Here is a 21173-nt window from a genome sequence, read left to right as displayed (position 1 = left end):
ACTGATTTAAAAAAAAATCCTCAGTAAAATCCCTGAAAAACCTGACTTTATTCACAAATGACTTGCAATGTGTACTAAAAACCTGACATTTGTGAAGATTCATATACTGTATTAAAAGCTAGTGTTAAAACTATATACAAGTAAAAATGATTGTGGCCAGTCTTGGGGACTAACCTCTAGTGAGAGTTTGTAACTAACTTAATGCTGAATGTGCAGTGCTTGTACATTACGTACATAGTCTAGTTGTTTAGGCTCCAGGTGCATTCCAAGTTTCATTAATAGGATATTACAAAAGTGTGTGTGATACATGCATGACAAAGTGGGGAAATACTGTATGTGCAGTTTAACAGGAATTTCTGAGAAATGAATATCGGCTTTAGCTTTGATACATCAAAGTGATATGTCATGGTGCTTCCACTTAGTTATTAGAGGTTTCAAAGACAATATGCAGCAGAAAAGAATGCTAATGAATGAGTAAAGTAATTTTTGACTAGGGTTGTTGTAATTTACAAATTGATATTAATTCTGGTATCTTATTCTCTGAAGTTATTTATAAAAGTGCTTTGTTTAGTCAAAAGCAGAGTTCTTATTTTTTTGTTTTAATGGTAGCGTTACATTAACTGTGTCTGTTATTCATCATGGTGTTGATCTCACTGGATTCATCCCATATAATATCAATACTTTTAATATTTGTAGTCATATTATGCAAGTAGTTAATGTGGAGATTCAGTATGCTATACAAAAGTTAGTGATTTAAAATTATTATTGGATTTGTTTAAAATGTTTCAGAATTTTTCAAATAATTATTATATTAAAATTGCTTTAGAGCAAATAAGCATGTTAGCAAGATCTTGCCCAAAAATAGCTACTTGGCTTTCACGTGAAGCAATATTGTTAATGTAGCTGCAGTTTATCAGTTATTAGCAAAGTCTGTATACAGAAAATGCTCAAATTTTTGTATGTACTTCAGTGCAAACTTAGTTAAGGTTATAATGCTATTTGTTTTTAATGTAGCCTTTATTTCATATTATTATTATTTATTATTATGTGGTCAGTTGTTTTTAATGTATTTTGATATTTTCTAGCAGGTACAGTTGAAGGCCAGATAAGAAATGTTTACCCTGAAGTTTTGCCACATTCCTGTGGTTAAGACCATATCTAAGGTTTCTTTTCAGCACTTCAATACTTCTAAGTTTCTTTTGATATGTGGAACTTCTCCCTCATTGGCTGGAAGGACTCAATACTTTGCAAATAATGCAAGAACAGCATTCAAAAGGGCAACAGCAGATGTGCGAACAGCTCGAAGAAAGAATCTACGTGAAATTATTATGGCACCTGCTGGAGAGTCAGGTATCAAAGACAGTTTAATATGGAGGAAGTGTGGTTAACTCATTCCTTCCTTCAGGCAAGGAGAGAACATTTCCTTTGTACATTTAACTGATGCTTGTAACAAATTCTATCCTGTTCCAAACCCCCAAAACAAACTGTAAAAAACATGTATTTGACCTTTTTTGTAAAATGTGAGTAATTTAACTATAGTTGTATGTGACATATGTACGAGTTATCACAAGATTTAATATTTTTAATTTGCATGATGTGAATTATTTGTGTTTTTGCAGTTAATTTGGTGGATAAAAAAAATTGCATCACTTGTGTGTTTTATATATGTCATTCATGAGGCATATGAGATTAACTGTTTGGTTTTGCAGATAATAATGTATACAAACATTTCTTGGGTATCTATACAGTTTTATACATTAGTGCTAATATATTAGGAACTTCAGATGAAAAAGCTCTCAGATATGTATTTACTGTTTGGTATTGTTTTTGATACATATACTTTAGTGTTTCCATCAGTAATGTTTTGTTTCTGTGTGCTGCTTAGATATCTGTAGTGAAGCAGGTAAAGATTGACGTACACACATGCACACTATAATCATAAATTTTAAAGCCATAAGCAAAACTCATTAACATGAAACAAAATATGCTGCATATTTGTAAACGGATCCTAGGGTAGAAGCTACAACATGGAATTATAAAATGTATCCTCGCTTTTGGAGGTTACTGTGGAAGGAGGAGCCACTTAACCTCCAATTCATTAGTCTTGCATAAGAAAATTAGGGGAGCAAGATGTGAGTGCTCAAGCCCACAGTTGTGGAAAGGAGACTGCTCTCTCAAGTTAGAAAAAGGTAAACATAAAAAAAAAAAAATGAAAATAAAGTATTACCATATGGAGGGATAAGTAAGATAAAATCTCTTGAACTTAGCATTCCTGCCCCCAATATGCTAGAGGTACAAATTAACATGACATCAGTAAAGTGATAGTTAATGTATGCTTAAGGTGTACATCCACATAAAATAGTGCCAAGTTCGTAGATGACCTTATTTTTAACCGAGTCATTTTTAGTCTAATTTATTACGGAATAGTAATAATAATTTTATCTAAAGTTTATCTTATTAAATCTAGTAACTATTAATTTTTGCATCAGTATATCAACATTTGTTAATAAAATATTATAATTGATTACAAATTCTGCAATATATGAATAACTGAAGTTATGATGTTTAAAATAGATGTGTATGGCACATTACTATATAAGGAGAGTAAACCATAAATTGGAAAATCAAAAATTTTTATATTGACATCCTTTTTATCGATTATTTTAAGTTCTAAATAATGCATATTTTATTAGAAATTGAAGTATTTTCAGTTTCTAATTTTGTTGGATAAATGGTGTCTATAACATTTTCAGAATTATTTCTGTTTATTTATTTAGCTTCATTTGGATGTAAACATTTAATTCCACTAATATCCATGAGTTAATTACCTTAGCTTTCAGTTGTGCACATTCTTAGTTATGTGTCATTAGTTTCTAGTATTTTGAATATATGTCCATGAGTTATTTACCTTAGCTTTCAGTTGTGCACATTCTTAGTTTTGTGTCATTAGTTTCTAGTATTTTGAATATATGTCCATGAGTTATTTACCTTAGCTTTCAGTTGTGCACATTCTTAGTTTTGTGTCATTAGTTTCTAGTATTTTGAATATATGTCCATGAGTTATTTACCTTAGCTTTCAGTTGTGCACATTCTTAGTTTTGTGTCATTAGTTTCTAGTATTTGAATATATGTCCATGAGTTATTTACCTTAGCTTTCAGTTGTGCACATTCTTAGTTTTGTGTCATAGTTTCTAGTATTTTGAATATATGTCCATGAGTTATTTACCTTAGCTTTCAGTTGTGCACATTCTTAGTTTTGTGTCATTAGTTTCTAGTATTTGAATATATGTCCATGAGTTATTTACCTTAGCTTTCAGTTGTGCACATTCTTAGTTTTGTGTCATTAGTTTCTAGTATTTGAATATATGTCCATGCATTACTTACCTTGCAGCCTTTAGTCTTGGAAAAGGTGCACTTGCAGGAGCTTCAGTAATGGGACTAGGAGCCTTATGCTACTATGGTCTGGGTCTTTCAAACCAACCTGGAGCACTAGAAAATTCAATGTAAGCCACAGTGATTTTCATTATGTTTGACTCTTTTTCCCAAATATAATTATTCTGCATCTACTACAATTTTGCGAAACTTTTTTTTTTTTTTTTTAGTTTGCAAAGAAAATTCTTTTTCTTTCTGACTTATTACATAAACCTCTTTATGAGAAGTATTACCTTTTTGATACAGGTAACACACACAGAGAATAATTGTCACTTTCTCTGACTTATTACATAAACCTCTTTATGAGAAGTATTACCTTTTTGATACAGGTAACACACATAGAGAATAATTGTCACTTTCTCTGACTTATTACATAAACCTCTTTATGAGAAGTATTACCTTTTTGATACAGGTAACACACACAGAGAATAATTGTCACTTTCTCTGACTTATTACATAAACCTCTTTATGAGAAGTATTACCTTTTTGATACAGGTAACACACATAGAGAATAATTGTCACTTTCTCTGACTTATTACATAAACCTCTTTATGAGAAGTATTACCTTTTTGATACAGGTAACACACACAGAGAATAATTGTCACTTTCTCTGATTTATTACATAAACCTCTTTATGAGAAGTATTACCTTTTTGATACAGGTAACACACATAGAGAATAATTGTCACTTTCTCTGACTTATTACATAAACCTCTTTATGAGAAGTATTACCTTTTTGATACAAGTAACACACATAGGGAATAATTGTCACTTTCTCTGACTTATTACATAAACCTCTTTATGAGAAGTATTACCTTTTTGATACAGGTAACACACATAGGGAATAATTGTCACTTTCTCTGACTTATTACATAAACCTCTTTATGAGAAGTATTACCTTTTTGATACAGGTAACACACATAGGGAATAATTGTCACTTTCTCTGACTTATTACATAAACCTCTTTATGAGAAGTATTACCTTTTTGATACAGGTAACACACATAGGGAATAATTGTCACTTTCTCTGACTTATTACATAAACCTCTTTATGAGAAGTATTACCTTTTTGATACAAGTAACACACATAGGGAATAATTGTCACTTTCTCTGACTTATTACATAAACCTCTTTATGAGAAGTATTACCTTTTTGATACAGGTAACACACATAGAGAATAATTCACTTTCTCTGACTTATTACATAAACCTCTTTATGAGAAGTATTACCTTTTTGATACAGGTAACACACATAGAGAATAATTGGCACTTTCTCTGACTTATTACATAAACCTCTTTATGAGAAGTATTACCTTTTTGATACAGGTAACACACACAGGGAATAATTGGCACTTTCTAAATTATTACATGAGACATCTGAAAGATTTTCTTAAACTTTAGTGACCTTTTCAGGAACTTATTGTTTTTTTATTTTATTTTACTTCTGAAACATTGATTCCATGTTTTTTTTCATTGTGATTTTGTGAAATATTAGAATAATAACAATATTAAAAGTATGGAACCTCTGCTACAGAAATATACTATGTATTTTCCAAGCCAAGCTGACAATACTTGTAAGTGTGATGTTATTAAGATGTGCTTTATTTTTCTAAAGTTCTGTGCAGGTTGTGTTTAGATATTTTGGTTTAAGCATTTAATGGACTTTCTGTACCAATGGATTATGGTTTTTTGGTTTCTGATGCATGGTGTAACCTGTTTTTTCTTGTTCAAGAGTGAGCCTGAAGTTGTTGATAGAATATTTGATCTTATCAGATATAGTCTTTTATTGTTCAAGCAAAACTTAAATAAATAGACATTTTCAGTGTTAGTATTAAGGAATACAGAAAAGTGTTAGAATAATCAAGGCTCTAGTGTAGCCCCAATTCATAGTATAACTAATAGTGAAGTTAGGTTAGGCACACCTGGCCCCTGGATTTGTAGGTTGGTTCCTAGATTTAAAATATTTCTTGAGGCCTGGACAAAGTAATTAATTACTAAAAGTTATGTCTTGACATAGAACTACTTTTTATTTATTAAAAGTATAAATTAAGTTTGAGATAGTTGAAATATAACAGTTTATAATCATATTAACTTGGTTGTTTCATTTACATTAGGTAATATATTGTAACTGTTAGTGTGGTAAAGTATGTATGATATATTTACCAAACTCTTGTCAGTTAATCTTATTCTAAGTATGTCTGATACCTGGTTAACATAACTGTCAGTTTGATGGTTTTCACTTGTAATATGAATGTGTGTATGTGCACATGTATGTATATATGTAGTAAATGAGAGGACAAGTGTTTGCTTAACAAGTGATAGTAGTTCAACTCTTTGTGATTTTGATGTTGGGAATGTGACCAATCATGAAAGTGATGGATCTTGGATTTGTGAAAGTGCTATTACCACAAACGGTTCACCAGACCTAGAAGATGTCCTAGCATAAGCAGCAGTCTTGGACAGTACTCTGCAGTGCCATCTTCTGCTGCACATGTTTCAGCTTGGTTAGCAGCTTTGCTCTGTTGGACCAACCAAAGCAGACTTTAACTGTATTACTAGCATAAATTGGCATACAGGAGATGGGGAATTGTGGAACAGTTTGATAAATTATGCAGCCCAGAAAGATGGACAGAACATAATGTTTTGAGAGAAACTGTAGGTTTCATCTTGTGCACAACATTTATATTCTTCTCAGTGCTTTACAATTATTAATTGATATGACAGTGCTACACCACATCTAATGTTTCACTGAAATACAGAATGGTGCTTCCTTAAAAATATCTCTGGAAGAATTTCAAGCATTTATTGTACTGCTTTATGTTTGTGGGGCCTATTATGGCAAGAACATTTACTTTGAGAGCAGTGGGAATATAGAAACACCGTGAAGAAACCGATTTTGAGAAATTGGGAAAGTTTTGCATTTTGACTTCATCTTAATGGGAAGAACTTCAATTTAAACAGAAAATTTGTCTTGGCTTAATCAATGTGAAATTACTTTTATTTAAAACAGCATTGTCTACTACATTACTGTTTATGAACAGTTGTTTCCTGTAGAAGCATTGTGTTGCTAAACCTAATACATGGCAACCCACCCATATAAACTTGGAATAGTTTTGGCTGGCAGTAGACATTCTCTTAAAATACATTGAGTCTCACCTAGCTGTAAGAGGCTGGCAGACAGTGTGAAGTGACTATGGATGGTTTTTTTACCTCAATTGAATTGGCAAAAATAAGAGTTCCACTTAAAAAACAAAAACAGCCTAGCTGTAATAGCGAACAGATTAAAAAGAGAGCTTTCACCAAACTTCCAATCACAGCTGTACACCAGTACAATTCAGAGAACAGTTACTTTGTTACTATTTACAAGTGCAAATTGATAGAAAATGTTCACATTCTCAGCTCTCACCACTCATTGGTTGGCATTGACACTACTGAGAAGAAAAACTGTAGAATGAATGTTGCAGACCAGATGGCATGTTAGTACTTAGTAAAAATTGGTTCTCATTTCTGGGCTGATGTATTTTACAATGTTGTGGCCCTTAAAACTATCACTTTCTTTCTTGTGTACAATGAATACACAGAAAAATATATAAATAGAAGGGATTTCATTTTGAAAAGAACCTCAAAGTTCCAACAAAAATACACCTTAAAACTGTGAAACAGCAGCCTGAACCCAGTGTTGCATTTAGAGAAATGTATAAAATAAAACAATGCCAGGTATCTAAATGCAGTAAAAACAGTATTTTAGATAACTGTTCCCTTTGTGGAAGATTTGTGTGTGATAACTGTATCTTTTGCATTCTGTCCAGTAATTTGTCTTTCATTTCAATTATTGACATCATTCTAGTTGCTCTAGGTATTGATGAAACTCTGATTCTAGTGTTAACCACCTACTGAGAATTTTTTAATGTCTCTAATTACACTATGTAACAATTTTTATTTTCTTGTTCCTGGACAGAAAGTGTTATCTCCCAATTGTTTATGCCTGAAGTAAATGGAAGACCTATTTTTCTCTTCAAGCTTTGCTTTTTTGAGCTGGGTAATGAAAATTTCAAATTTATAAGGTCTGTAAGAGACAATTCGAATTGCCTGTAACTCGAACGAGTGGTGCCTCTTCATTGATAGCTCATACAGAAGCTTCAAAGCTGTGCTGCTCCATAACAGGAATAAGTATCTGTCTCCTCCCCATAGCTCATTTGGTGCACCTCAAAGAGGAATACAAGTGTCAAGACCTTGCTAGAAGCCTTGGAGTATGATGAGTATGGCTGGGAGGTTATTGGAGACTTAAATGGTGGCATTCCTGATGAGCCTCCAAGCAGGCTTTACCAAGTTCCCCTCTTATCTTTGTCCTTTGGGACAGCAGGGACACTGCAGCACACTACAATAGGACGTAAGACCACAATGATCCAAGTTCTCTGTGGGGAGGCACAATGTCAAGTATGGTCCACTAGTGGACCTCTAGAAGGTGTTGTTCCCACCATTGCACATAAAATCAGGTCTTATGAAACAATTTGTCACAGCTCTTGATAAGGAGTCTGCAGCCTTCAAGTACTTTTTGAGACTTCTCTAAGCTGTCTGAGGCAAAGGTTAAAGCTTGTGTCTTCGTTGGACCACAAATAAAAAATATCCTGGAGTGCACAGAATTCCCCAAGAAGCTCAGTAGGAAGGGGAAAAAAAGCTTGGTGCAGCTTTGTCGTAATGGTTCAGGGCTTCTTGGGTAATCACCAGCCTGAAAATTGTGTGGAAGTGATTGATACTCTGGTGAAGAACTATGGCAAAATGGGCTGCAGGATGTCCCTGAAAGTCCATACCCTTGACTGTCATGATAAATCCAAGGAGAACATGGTAGCCTACTCAGAGGAGCAAGGAGAGCACTTCCACCAAGATATACTGCTGCTACCAAGGAGCATATGACAAAAACATGATGGGAAACTATATTTGGGGGCTGTTAAGTGAAAGTGATTTACATTACAGTCACAAATCTCAAAACTACTTACTTTTAAACATTTTTGTATAACTTTAGAATAAATACGTGTAAATCTTGATTCATATGTTTTATTCAGACCTTATGTTAATGAAATCATGCAAATTTTGTTTTGTATAGAAAATAGATTCATTTCTAAATTTCACTATCCAAGCCACTAAAGCAAAGTTTGAAGGGAATAATGACCATTTTCTGTACTTTTACAACATAAGCAATTAAGAAATAACACATACTATCCAGGAACAAAATTTGTGTTACATAGTGTTGTATATATAAAACAAAAAAGCATGCGATTAGAATGAAATAAGGTTTTAAGTAGGTGTTTGCTTTATTCTTGACAGAGAAATGTAACAATAAAAAATAAAGTTGTATGTTTTTCCTCTTTAGAATGTTGTGTTATTTACATATAACATAATTTTAACTTCTAGTAGTTTCATGTTAATAGTGTTTAAGTGTATAAATACTCAAGAATACTTTTATTCAAATCATAATTACCTCTTAAAATACATTTTGTTATACAGAATGTGGCCCCAGTATATCAAACAAAGAATTCAAGATACATATTTTTATTTTGGAGGGAGTATTGCCGTGACAGCAGCCTCCGCTGCAGCTGTATTTCGTACACCAATGCTAATGAACTTGGTGATGAAGAATTCGTGGCTGGTATAGTACATATAATGTATAATATCATGTTTAGCTAAACCTATAATATGTAAAACAAACTTTGTGTTTGAAAGATAATGTGTTAGTTCCTAATTTGCTAAAAATAACTGAACTTTAAAAGGTGGTTAGTGTTATTTTTACACTTTTGGAAGATGCAACATACTTTTGTTGTTGTATAAAAGTTTGTTAATCCTTAAATTTTGTTACCAAAATACCAACGTCTAAAGTGTGGAATGTACAATCGTCTTTAACATCCTAGCTTTTTTAATATACTTAGGTGTTAAATACATGCTGAAGTGTACATTATATTAAAATAAATTTTGAAGTAAATTCTAAAGTATTTTTATTGAATTTTATAACAAAATATAAATACAAGCATAAAACTACAATAAAATCCTATGCTAGTTAAAATAACAAATATATTTTATTTATGTAAAGTACCAGAATATAATTTTTATTATATACCCACATTATAGCTCAATTATACACACACACACACACACACACACACAAAATCCAGGTTTTTCATCTGTCTACAGTAGTAACTGTGTGAGTAAGTTATACAAATTATCAGTGTTAATGAATCATTATAAAAGATGTTAGTGTAATATAGTATGCAGAGTGGCTGTTTTTAGTAGAACTTTGAATCCAAATGATACCACAGAATAATATCAGCACTTTAACTCTCACCACTGTTGGCATCTTTTTTTGTGTATGTTTTAATGAATTACATTTAATGAACCTCTAGTCATATCATTGTTTACAGATGAATGTGGTATAAAATGTAGTTAATGATCCAACTTTTGGTAATACACGTTTTACAAAGCTATGTTAAAAACAAATTCTTGAATATCCTCCTGGTATGAGAATTGTAACATTCTTTCTAGGCATCCCCTCTTTTTTAATTATTACCACCCCTTTAAGAAGTACAAAATTCAACATAAATTATTCATTATAATGTGGTAATGACTCAGGCAGAGCACACCTTTAATCTTATTTTGTTACAGAATCATACAGTATACAGTTAGACCCCTCCTACCACACTCTCTCTCTCACAAATTGTCAATAGTTTCTCTGATATTCAGTATTATATTATTTATAACCAACAAAAAGTTAAGGTTTTAATTTATCAAATGATGTATTATATTAGGTTGTTTTGTTTATATATTTCTCTTCCAGTCCAAATTTTATTCCTTTGGGAAAACGATATACCAGATTAGCTGAATTTTTAACGGCTCTTGTTATAGTCAGAAAGCTCCTTAAATTGTAATATTAAAGGGACATTGTCTGATTTTTGTGTACTATTATAATCTGTTCTGTGGTGCATATTTAAGTAAAACTTCTTTTAGTGTAGTAACATAAAAATGTAGGGTTAAGATTCATTAACAGTCAACAGCAAAAAAAAAACAAACCAACCCAAGCTAAGTACTTTATTTCATGTATTCTTAGCAGTATTATTATTACTTTTTATAGCAGTAGTATTGTGTATTATTATAGCAGTAACTCTAACTTTTTAAGTTAGATAAGGTTCAATAACATAAGTAATAATGTTTACACATGAGAATCATTAACAAAGTGATCACAAAATTTAAGGTAGGAATATTAGTGAAGCCATGATTCAAAGTGCAATTTTAAAAAAAAATTATTTTTAACCCTCATGTGAAAATCATTTTATAATCCTGAACATTCATCTTTTGATTAGAAACATCAATGAAGTAATGTAAAATGAAAAACCTCATTAAAAGCTTATGATTTTTTATTTACAGTTGTGTTTTTAATTATGATGTAAGAAATTATGATGTGGAAAATAATAAAGGTTAATTAGGGGCTGCAAATTCTATCCAAGTATTTATTTATTAAGCTACTCCATTATTTTATTACTTAATTAATATACTTTTTGAGATCATTATAAAAGTTTCTTTTTAAGGTTATTATAAGACATCTTTTTTAACTTTATTTTAACAGCTGATATTGTATATTTTCTTTAGGTTATTGTACCAGTTGATAATTCCCTTAATTGTTATAGAATATTCTTATAGTTTGATTTGGTATATTTGTTTCTAACACTTATTAAACACTTTATATTTTTGGATTGAGATCTTATTTGATAATTACTGTTCCTTTTGATGTAACACCGCTCATCATTTTGGATTGAGATCTTATTTGATAATTACTGTTTCTTTTGATGTAACACCACTTCATCATTTTGGATTGAGATTTTATTTGATAATTACTGTTTCTTTTGATGTAACACCACTTCATCATTTTGGATTGAGATCTTATTTGATAATTACTCTTTCTTTTGATGTGATACGTCATCATTTTGGATTGAGATCTTATTTGATAATTACTGTTTTTTTTTGATGTGACACTACTTCATCATTTTGGATTGAGATCTCAGTTGATAATTACTGTTTCTTTTGATGTAACACCACTTCATCATTTTGGATTGAGATCTTATTTGATAATTACTGTTTCTTTTGATGTAACACCACTTCATCATTTTGGATTGAGATCTTATTTGATAATTACTGTTTCTTTTGATGTAACACCACTTCATCATTTTGGATTGAGATCTTATTTGATAGTTACTGTTTCTTTTGATGTAACACCACTTCATCATTTTGGATTGAGATCTTATTTGATAATTACTGTTTTTTTTGATGTGACACTACTTCATCATTTTGGATTGAGATCTTATTTGATAATTACTGTTTCTTTTGATGTGATACTTCATCATTTTGGATTGAGATCTTATTTGATAATTACTGTTTCTTTTGATGTAACACTACTTCATCATTTTGGATTGAGATCTTATTTGATAATTACTGTTTCTTTGGATATAACACTACTTCATCATTTTGAATTGAGATCTTATTTGATAATTACTGTTTCTTTTGATGTAACACTACTTCATCATTTTGGATTGAGATCTTATTTGATAATTACTGTTTCTTTTGATGTAACACCACTTCATCATTTTGGATTGAGATCTTATTTGATAATTACTGTTTCTTTTGATGTAACACCACTTCATCATTTTGGATTGAGATCTTATTTGATAATTACTGTTTCTTTTGATGTAACACCACTTCATCATTTTGGATTGAGATCTTATTTGATAATTACTGTTTCTTTTGATGTAACACCACTTCATCATTTTGGATTGAGATCTTATTTGATAATTACTGTTTCTTTTGATGTAACACCACTTCATCATTTTGGATTGAGATCTTATTTGATAATTACTGTTTCTTTTGATGTAACACCACTTCATCATTTTGGATTGAGATCTTATTTGATAATTACTGTTTCTTTTGATGTAACACCACTTCATCATTTTGGATTGAGATCTTATTTGATAATTACTGTTTCTTTTGATGTGATACGTCATCATTTTGGATTGAGATCTTATTTGATAATTACTGTTTCTTTTGATGTAACACTACTTCATCATTTTGGATTGAGATCTTATTTGATAATTACTGTTTCTTTTGATGTAACTCTACTTCATCATTTTGGATTGAGATCTTATTTGATAATTACTGTTTCTTTTGATGTAACACCACTTCATCATTTTGGATTGAGATCTTATTTGATAATTACTGTTTCTTTTGATGTAACACCACTTCATCATTTTGGATTGAGATTTTATTTGATAATTACTGTTTCTTTTCATGTGATACTACTTCATCATTTTGGATTGAGATCTTATTTGATAATTACTGTTTCTTTTGATGTAACACTACTTCATCATTTTGGATTGAGATCTTATTTGATAATTACTGTTTCTTTTGATGTAACACCACTTCATCATTTTGGATTGAGATCTTATTTGATAATTACTGTTTCTTTTGATGTAACACCACTTCATCATTTTGGATTGAGATCTTATTTGATAATTACTGTTTCTTTTGATGTAACACCACTTCATCATTTTGGATTGAGATCTTATTTGATAATTACTGTTTCTTTTGATGTAACACTACTTCATCATTTTGGATTGAGATCTTATTTGATAATTACTGTTTCTTTTGATGTAACACTACTTCATCATTTTGGATTGAGATCTTATTTGATAATTACTGTTTCTTTTGATGTAACACCACTTCATCATTTTGGATTGAGATCTTATTTGATAATTACTGTTTCTTTTGATGTAACACCACTTCATCATTTTGGATTGAGATCTTATTTGATAATTACTGTTTCTTTTGATGTAAACTACTTCATCATTTTGGATTCTTATTTGATAATTACTGTTTCTTTTGATGTAACACCACTCATCATTTTGGATTGAGATTATTTGATAATTACTTCTTTTGATGTAACACTACTTCATCATTTTGGATTGAGATCTTATTTGATAATTACTGTTTCTTTTGATGTAACACCACTTCATCATTTTGGATTGAGATCTTATTTGATAATTACTGTTTCTTTTGATGTAACACTACTTCATCATTTTGGATTGAGATCTTATTTGATAATTACTGTTTCTTTTGATGTAACACCACTTCATCATTTTGGATTGAGATCTTATTTGATAATTACTGTTTCTTTTGATGTAATTACACCACTTCATCATTTTGGATTGAGATCTTATTTGATAATTACTGTTTCTTTTGATGTAACACCACTTCATCATTTTGGATTGAGATCTTATTTGATAATTACTGTTTCTTTTGATGTAACACCACTTCATCATTTTGGATTGAGATCTTATTTGATAATTACTGTTTCTTTTGATGTAACACCACTTCATCATTTTGGATTGAGATCTTATTTGATAATTACTGTTTACTGTTTCTTTTGATGTAACACCACTTCATCATTTTGGATTGAGATCTTATTTGATAATTACTGTTTCTTTTGATGTAACACCACTTCATCATTTTGGATTGAGATCTTATTTGATAATTACTGTTTCTTTTGATGTAACACTACTTCATCATTTTGGATTGAGATCTTATTTGATAATTACTGTTTCTTTTGATGTAACACTACTTCATCATTTTGGATTGAGATCTTATTTGATAATTACTGTTTCTTTTTGATGTAACACTACTTCATCATTTTGGATTGAGATCTTATTTGATAATTACTGTTTCTTTTTGATGTAACACTACTTCATCATTTTGGATTGAGATCTTATTTGATAATTACTGTTTCTTTTGATGTAACACTACTTCATCATTTTGGATTGAGATCTTATTTGATAATTACTGTTTCTTTTGATGTAACACCACTTCATCATTTTGGATTGAGATCTTATTTGATAATTACTGTTTTTTTTGATGTAACACCACTTCATCATTTTGGATTGAGATCTTATTTGATAATTACTGTTTCTTTTGATGTAACACCACTTCATCATTTTGGATTGAGATCTTATTTGATAATTACTGTTTCTTTTGATGTAACACTACTTCATCATTTTGGATTGAGATCTTATTTGATAATTACTGTTTCTTTTGATGTAACACTACTTCATCATTTTGGATTGAGATCTTATTTGATAATTACTGTTTCTTTTGATGTAACACTACTTCATCATTTTGGATTGAGATCTTATTTGATAATTACTGTTTCTTTTGATGTAACACCACTTCATCATTTTGGATTGAGATCTTATTTGATAATTACTGTTTCTTTTGATGTAACACCACTTCATCATTTTGGATTGAGATCTTATTTGATAATTACTGTTTCTTTTGATGTAACACCACTTCATCATTTTGGATTGAGATCTTATTTGATAATTACTGTTTCTTTTGATGTAACACCACTTCATCATTTTGGATTGAGATCTTATTTGATAATTACTGTTTCTTTTGATGTAACACCACTTCATCATTTTGGATTGAGATCTTATTTGATAATTACTGTTTCTTTTGATGTAACACCACTTCATCATTTTGGATTGAGATCTTATTTGATAATTACTGTTTCTTTTGATGTAACACTACTTCATCATTTTGGATTGAGATCTTATTTGATAATTACTGTTTCTTTTGATGTAACACCACTTCATCATTTTGGATTGAGATCTTATTTGATAATTACTGTTTCTTTTGATGTAACACCACTTCATCATTTTGGATTGAGATCTTATTTGATAATTACTGTTTCTTTTGATGTAACACCACTTCATCATTTTGGATTGAGATCTTATTTGATAATTACTGTTTCTTTTGATGTAACACCACTTCATCATTTTGGATTGAGATCTTATTTGATAATTACTGTTTCTTTTGATGTAACACTACTTCATCATTTTGGATTGAGATCTTATTTGATAATTACTGTTTCTTTTGATGTAACACCACTTCATCATTTTGGATTGAGATCTTATTTGATAATTACTGTTTCTTTTGATGTAACACCACTTCATCATTTTGGATTGAGATCTTATTTGATAATTACTGTTTCTTTTGATGTAACACTACTTCATCATTTTGGATTGAGATCTTATTTGATAATTACTGTTTCTTTTGATGTAAACACTTCATCATTTTGGATTGAGATCTTATTTGATAATTACTGTTTCACCACTTCATCATTTTGGATTGAGATCTTATTTGATAATTACTGTTTCTTTTGATGTAACACCACTTCATCATTTTGGATTGAGATCTTATTTGATAATTACTGTTTCTTTTGATGTAACACCACTTCATCATTTTGGATTGAGATCTTATTTGATAATTACTGTTTCTTTTGATGTAACACCACTTCATCATTTTGGATTGAGATCTTATTTGATAATTACTGTTTCTTTTGATGTAACACCACTTCATCATTTTGGATTGAGATCTTATTTGATAATTACTGTTTCTTTTGATGTAACACCACTTCATCATTTTGGATTGAGATCTTATTTGATAATTACTGTTTCTTTTGATGTAACACTACTTCATCATTTTGGATTGAGATCTTATTTGATAATTACTGTTTCTTTTGATGTAACACTACTTCATCATTTTGGATTGAGATCTTATTTGATAATTACTGTTTCTTTTGATGTAACACCACTTCATCATTTTGGATTGAGATCTTATTTGATAATTACTGTTTCTTTTGATGTAACACCACTTCATCATTTTGGATTGAGATCTTATTTGATAATTACTGTTTCTTTTGATGTAACACTACTTCATCATTTTGGATTGAGATCTTATTTGATAATTACTGTTTCTTTTGATGTAACACTACTTCATCATTTTGGATTGAGATCTTATTTGATAATTACTGTTTCTTTTGATGTAACACTTTTGATGTAACACCACTTACTTCATCATTTTGGATTGAGATCTTATTTGATAATTACTGTTTCTTTTGATGTAACACCACTTCATCATTTTGGATTGAGATCTTATTTGATAATTACTGTTTCTTTTGATGTAACACCACTTCATCATTTTGGATTGAGATCTTATTTGATAATTACTGTTTCTTTTGATGTAACACCACTTCATCATTTTGGATTGAGATCTTATTTGATAATTACTGTTTCTTTTGATGTAACACTACTTCATCATTTTGGATTGAGATCTTATTTGATAATTACTGTTTCTTTTGATGTAACACCACTTCATCATTTTGGATTGAGATCTTATTTGATAATTACTGTTTCTTTTGATGTAACACCACTTCATCATTTTGGATTGAGATCTTATTTGATAATTACTGTTTCTTTTGATGTAACACCACTTCATCATTTTGGATTGAGATCTTATTTGATAATTACTGTTTCTTTTGATGTGACCACTTCATCATTTTGGATTGAGATCTTATTTGATAATTACTGTTTCTTTTGATGTAACACCACTTCATCATTTTGGATTGAGATCTTATTTGATAATTACTGTTTCTTTTGATGTAACACCACTTCATCATTTTGGATTGAGATCTTATTTGATAATTACTGTTTCTTTTGATGTAACACCACTTCATCATTTTGGATTGAGATCTTATTTGATAATTACTGTTTCTTTTGATGTAACACTACTTCATCATTTTGGATTGAGATCTTATTTGATAATTACTGTTTCTTTTGATGTAACACCACTTCATCATTTTGGATTGAGATCTTATTTGATAATTACTGTTTCTTTTGATGTAACACCACTTCATCATTTTGGATTGAGATCTTATTTGATAATTACTGTTTCTTTTGATGTAACACTACTTCATCATTTTGGATTGAGATCTTATTTGATAATTACTGTTTCTTTTGATGTAACACCACTTCATCATTTTGGATTGAGATCTTATTTGATAATTACTGTTTCTTTTGATGTAACACTACTTCATCATTTTGGATTGAGATCTTATTTGATAATTACTGTTTCTTTTGATGTAACACTACTTCATCATTTTGGATTGAGATCTTATTTGATAATTACTGTTTCTTTTGATGTAACACTACTTCATCATTTTGGATTGAGATCTTATTTGATAATTATTTTGATGTAACACCACTTCATCATTTTGGATTGAGATCTTATTTGATAATTACTGTTTCTTTTGATGTAACACCACTTCATCATTTTGGATTGAGATCTTATTTGATAATTACTGTTTCTTTTGATGTAACACTACTTCATCATTTTGGATTGAGATCTTATTTGATAATTACTGTTTCTTTTGATGTAACACCACTTCATCATTTTGGATTGAGATCTTATTTGATAATTACTGTTTCTTTTGATGTAACACCACTTCATCATTTTGGATTGAGATCTTATTTGATAATTACTGTTTCTTTTGATGTAACACCACTTCATCATTTTGGATTGAGATCTTATTTGATAATTACTGTTTCTTTTGATGTAACACTACTTCATCATTTTGGATTGAGATCTTATTTGATAATTACTGTTTCTTTTGATGTAACACCACTTCATCATTTTGGATTGAGATCTTATTTGATAATTACTGTTTCTTTTGATGTAACACTACTTCATCATTTTGGATTGAGATCTTATTTGATAATTACTGTTTCTTTTGATGTAACACTACTTCATCATTTTGGATTGAGATCTTATTTGATAATTACTGTTTCCACTTCATCATTTTGGATTGAGATCTTATTTGATAATTACTGTTTCTTTTGATGTAACACCACTTCATCATTTTGGATTGAGATCTTATTTGATAATTACTGTTTCTTTTGATGTAACACCACTTCATCATTTTGGATTGAGATCTTATTTGATAATTACTGTTTCTTTTGATGTAACACCACTTCATCATTTTGGATTGAGATCTTATTTGATAATTACTGTTTCTTTTGATGTAACACTACTTCATCATTTTGGATTGAGATCTTATTTGATAATTACTGTTTCTTTTGATGTAACACCACTTCATCATTTTGGATTGAGATCTTATTTGATAATTACTGTTTCTTTTGATGTAACACCACTTCATCATTTTGGATTGAGATCTTATTTGATAATTACTGTTTCTTTTGATGTAACACCACTTCATCATTTTGGATTGAGATCTTATTTGATAATTACTGTTTCTTTTGATGTAACACTACTTCATCATTTTGGATTGAGATCTTATTTGATAATTACTGTTTCTTTTGATGTAACACCACTTCATCATTTTGGATTGAGATCTTATTTGATAATTACTGTTTCTTTTGATGTAACACTACTTCATCATTTTGGATTGAGATCTTATTTGATAATTACTGTTTCTTTTGATGTAACACCACTTCATCATTTTGGATTGAGATCTTATTTGATAATTACTGTTTCTTTTTTGATGTCATTTTGGATTGAGACTTATTTGATAATTACTTTTGATGTCATCATTTTGGATTGAGATCTTATTTGATAATTACTGTTTCTTTTGATGTAACACTACTTCATCATTTTGGATTGAGATCTTATTTGATAATTACTGTTTCATTTTTTGATGTAACACCACTTCATCATTTTGGATTGAGATCTTATTTGATAATTACTGTTTCTTTTGATGTAACACCACTTCATCATTTTGGATTGAGATCTTATTTGATAATTACTGTTTCTTTTGATGTAACACCACTTCATCATTTTGGATTGAGATCTTATTTGATAATTACTGTTTCTTTTGATGTAACACACTTCATCATTTTGGATTGAGATCTTATTTGATAATTACTGTTTCTTTTGATGTAACACTACTTCATCATTTTGGATTGAGATCTTATTTGATAATTACTGTTTCTTTTGATGTAACACTACTTCATCATTTTGGATTGAGATCTTATTTGATAATTACTGTTTCTTTTGATGTAACACTACTTCATCATTTTGGATTGAGATCTTATTTGATAATTACTGTTTCTTTTGATGTAACACTACTTCATCATTTTGGATTGAGATCTTATTTGATAATTACTGTTTCTTTTGATGTAACACCACTTCATCATTTTGGATTGAGATCTTATTTGATAATTACTGTTTCTTTTGATGTAACACCACTTCATCATTTTGGATTGAGATCTTATTTGATAATTACTGTTTCTTTTGATGTAACACTACTTCATCATTTTGGATTGAGATCTTATTTGATAATTACTGTTTCTTTTGATGTAACACTACTTCATCATTTTGGATTGAGATCTTATTTGATAATTACTGTTTTTTTGATGTAACACTACTTCATCATTTTGGATTGAGATCTTATTTGATAATTACTGTTTCTTTTGATGTAACACCACTTCATCATTTTGGATTGAGATCTTATTTGATAATTACTGTTTCTTTTTGATGTAACACCACTTCATCATTTTGGATTGAGATCTTATTTGATAATTACTGTTTCTTTTGATGTAACACTACTTCATCATTTTGGATTGAGATCTTATTTGATAATTACTGTTTCTTTTGATGTAACACCACTTCATCATTTTGGATTGAGATCTTATTTGATAATTACTGTTTCTTTTGATGTAACACCACTTCATCATTTTGGATTGAGATCTTATTTGATAATTACTGTTTCTTTTGATGTAACACTACTTCATCATTTTGGATTGAGATCTTATTTGATAATTACTGTTTCTTTTGATGTAACACCACTTCATCATTTTGGATTGAGATCTTATTTGATAATTACTGTTTCTTTTGATGTAACACCACTTCATCATTTTGGATTGAGATCTTATTTGATAATTACTGTTTCTTTTGATGTAACACTACTTCATCATTTTGGATTGAGATCTTATTTGATAATTACTGTTTCTTTTGATGTAACACTACTTCATCATTTTGGATTGAGATCTTATTTGATAATTACTGTTTCTTTTGATGTAACATGTACTTCATCATTTTGGATTGAGATCTTATTTGATAATTACTGTTTCTTTTGATGTAACACTACTTCATCATTTTGGATTGAGATCTTATTTGATAATTACTGTTTCTTTTGATGTAACACCACTTCATCATTTTGGATTGAGATCTTATTTGATAATTACTGTTTCTTTTGATGTAACACCACTTCATCATTTTGGATTGAGATCTTATTTGATAATTACTGTTTCTTTTGATGTAACACTACTTCATCATTTTGGATTGAGATCTTATTTGATAATTACTGTTTCTTTTGATGTAACACTACTTCATCATTTTGGATTGAGATCTTATTTGATAATTACTGTTTCATTTTTTGATGTACTGTTTCTTTTGATGTAACACCACTTCATCATTTTGGATTGAGATCTTATTTGATAATTACTGTTTCTTTTGATGTAACACCACTTCATCATTTTGGATTGAGATCTTATTTGATAATTACTGTTTCTTTTGATGTAACACCACTTCATCATTTTGGATTGAGATCTTATTTGATAATTACTGTTTCTTTTGATGTAACACCACTTCATCATTTTGGATTGAGATCTTATTTGATAATTACTGTTTCTTTTTGATGTAACACCACTTCATCATTTTGGATTGAGATCTTATTTGATAATTACTGTTTCTTTTGATGTAACACCACTTCATCATTTTGGATTGAGATCTTATTTGATAATTACTGTTTCTTTTGATGTAACATTACTTCATCATTTTGGATTGAGATCTTATTTGAT

The 21173-nt window shown here is 29.7% G+C and overlaps 1 protein-coding gene across 3 annotated transcripts in view; it reads left to right on the top strand.

Moving 5' to 3' along the window:
- LOC143252852 (growth hormone-inducible transmembrane protein-like) overlaps positions 1 to 21173 on the top strand; it is a 73227-nt gene that overhangs the window by 5018 nt on the left and 47036 nt on the right. The window contains exons 1-4 of one of the 3 annotated variants that reach the window (XM_076505627.1): positions 375 to 474; positions 1086 to 1350; positions 3392 to 3503; positions 8935 to 9076. In XM_076505627.1, coding sequence (XP_076361742.1) covers positions 1113 to 1350; positions 3392 to 3503; positions 8935 to 9076 — 492 coding nt within the window. In that variant the 5' untranslated portion in view covers positions 375 to 474; positions 1086 to 1112. Of the gene's footprint in view, positions 1 to 374; positions 480 to 1085; positions 1351 to 3391; positions 3504 to 8934; positions 9077 to 21173 lie in introns of those variants that run through there. The other 2 variants (XM_076505628.1, XM_076505626.1) reach the window with 2 other exon arrangements.

This window comes from Tachypleus tridentatus, chromosome 6, assembly GCF_004210375.1.
Source record: "Tachypleus tridentatus isolate NWPU-2018 chromosome 6, ASM421037v1, whole genome shotgun sequence".
NCBI classification, from domain to species: Eukaryota; Metazoa; Arthropoda; class Merostomata; order Xiphosura; family Limulidae; genus Tachypleus; species Tachypleus tridentatus.
This window is presented reverse-complemented; position numbering and strand designations above follow the sequence as displayed.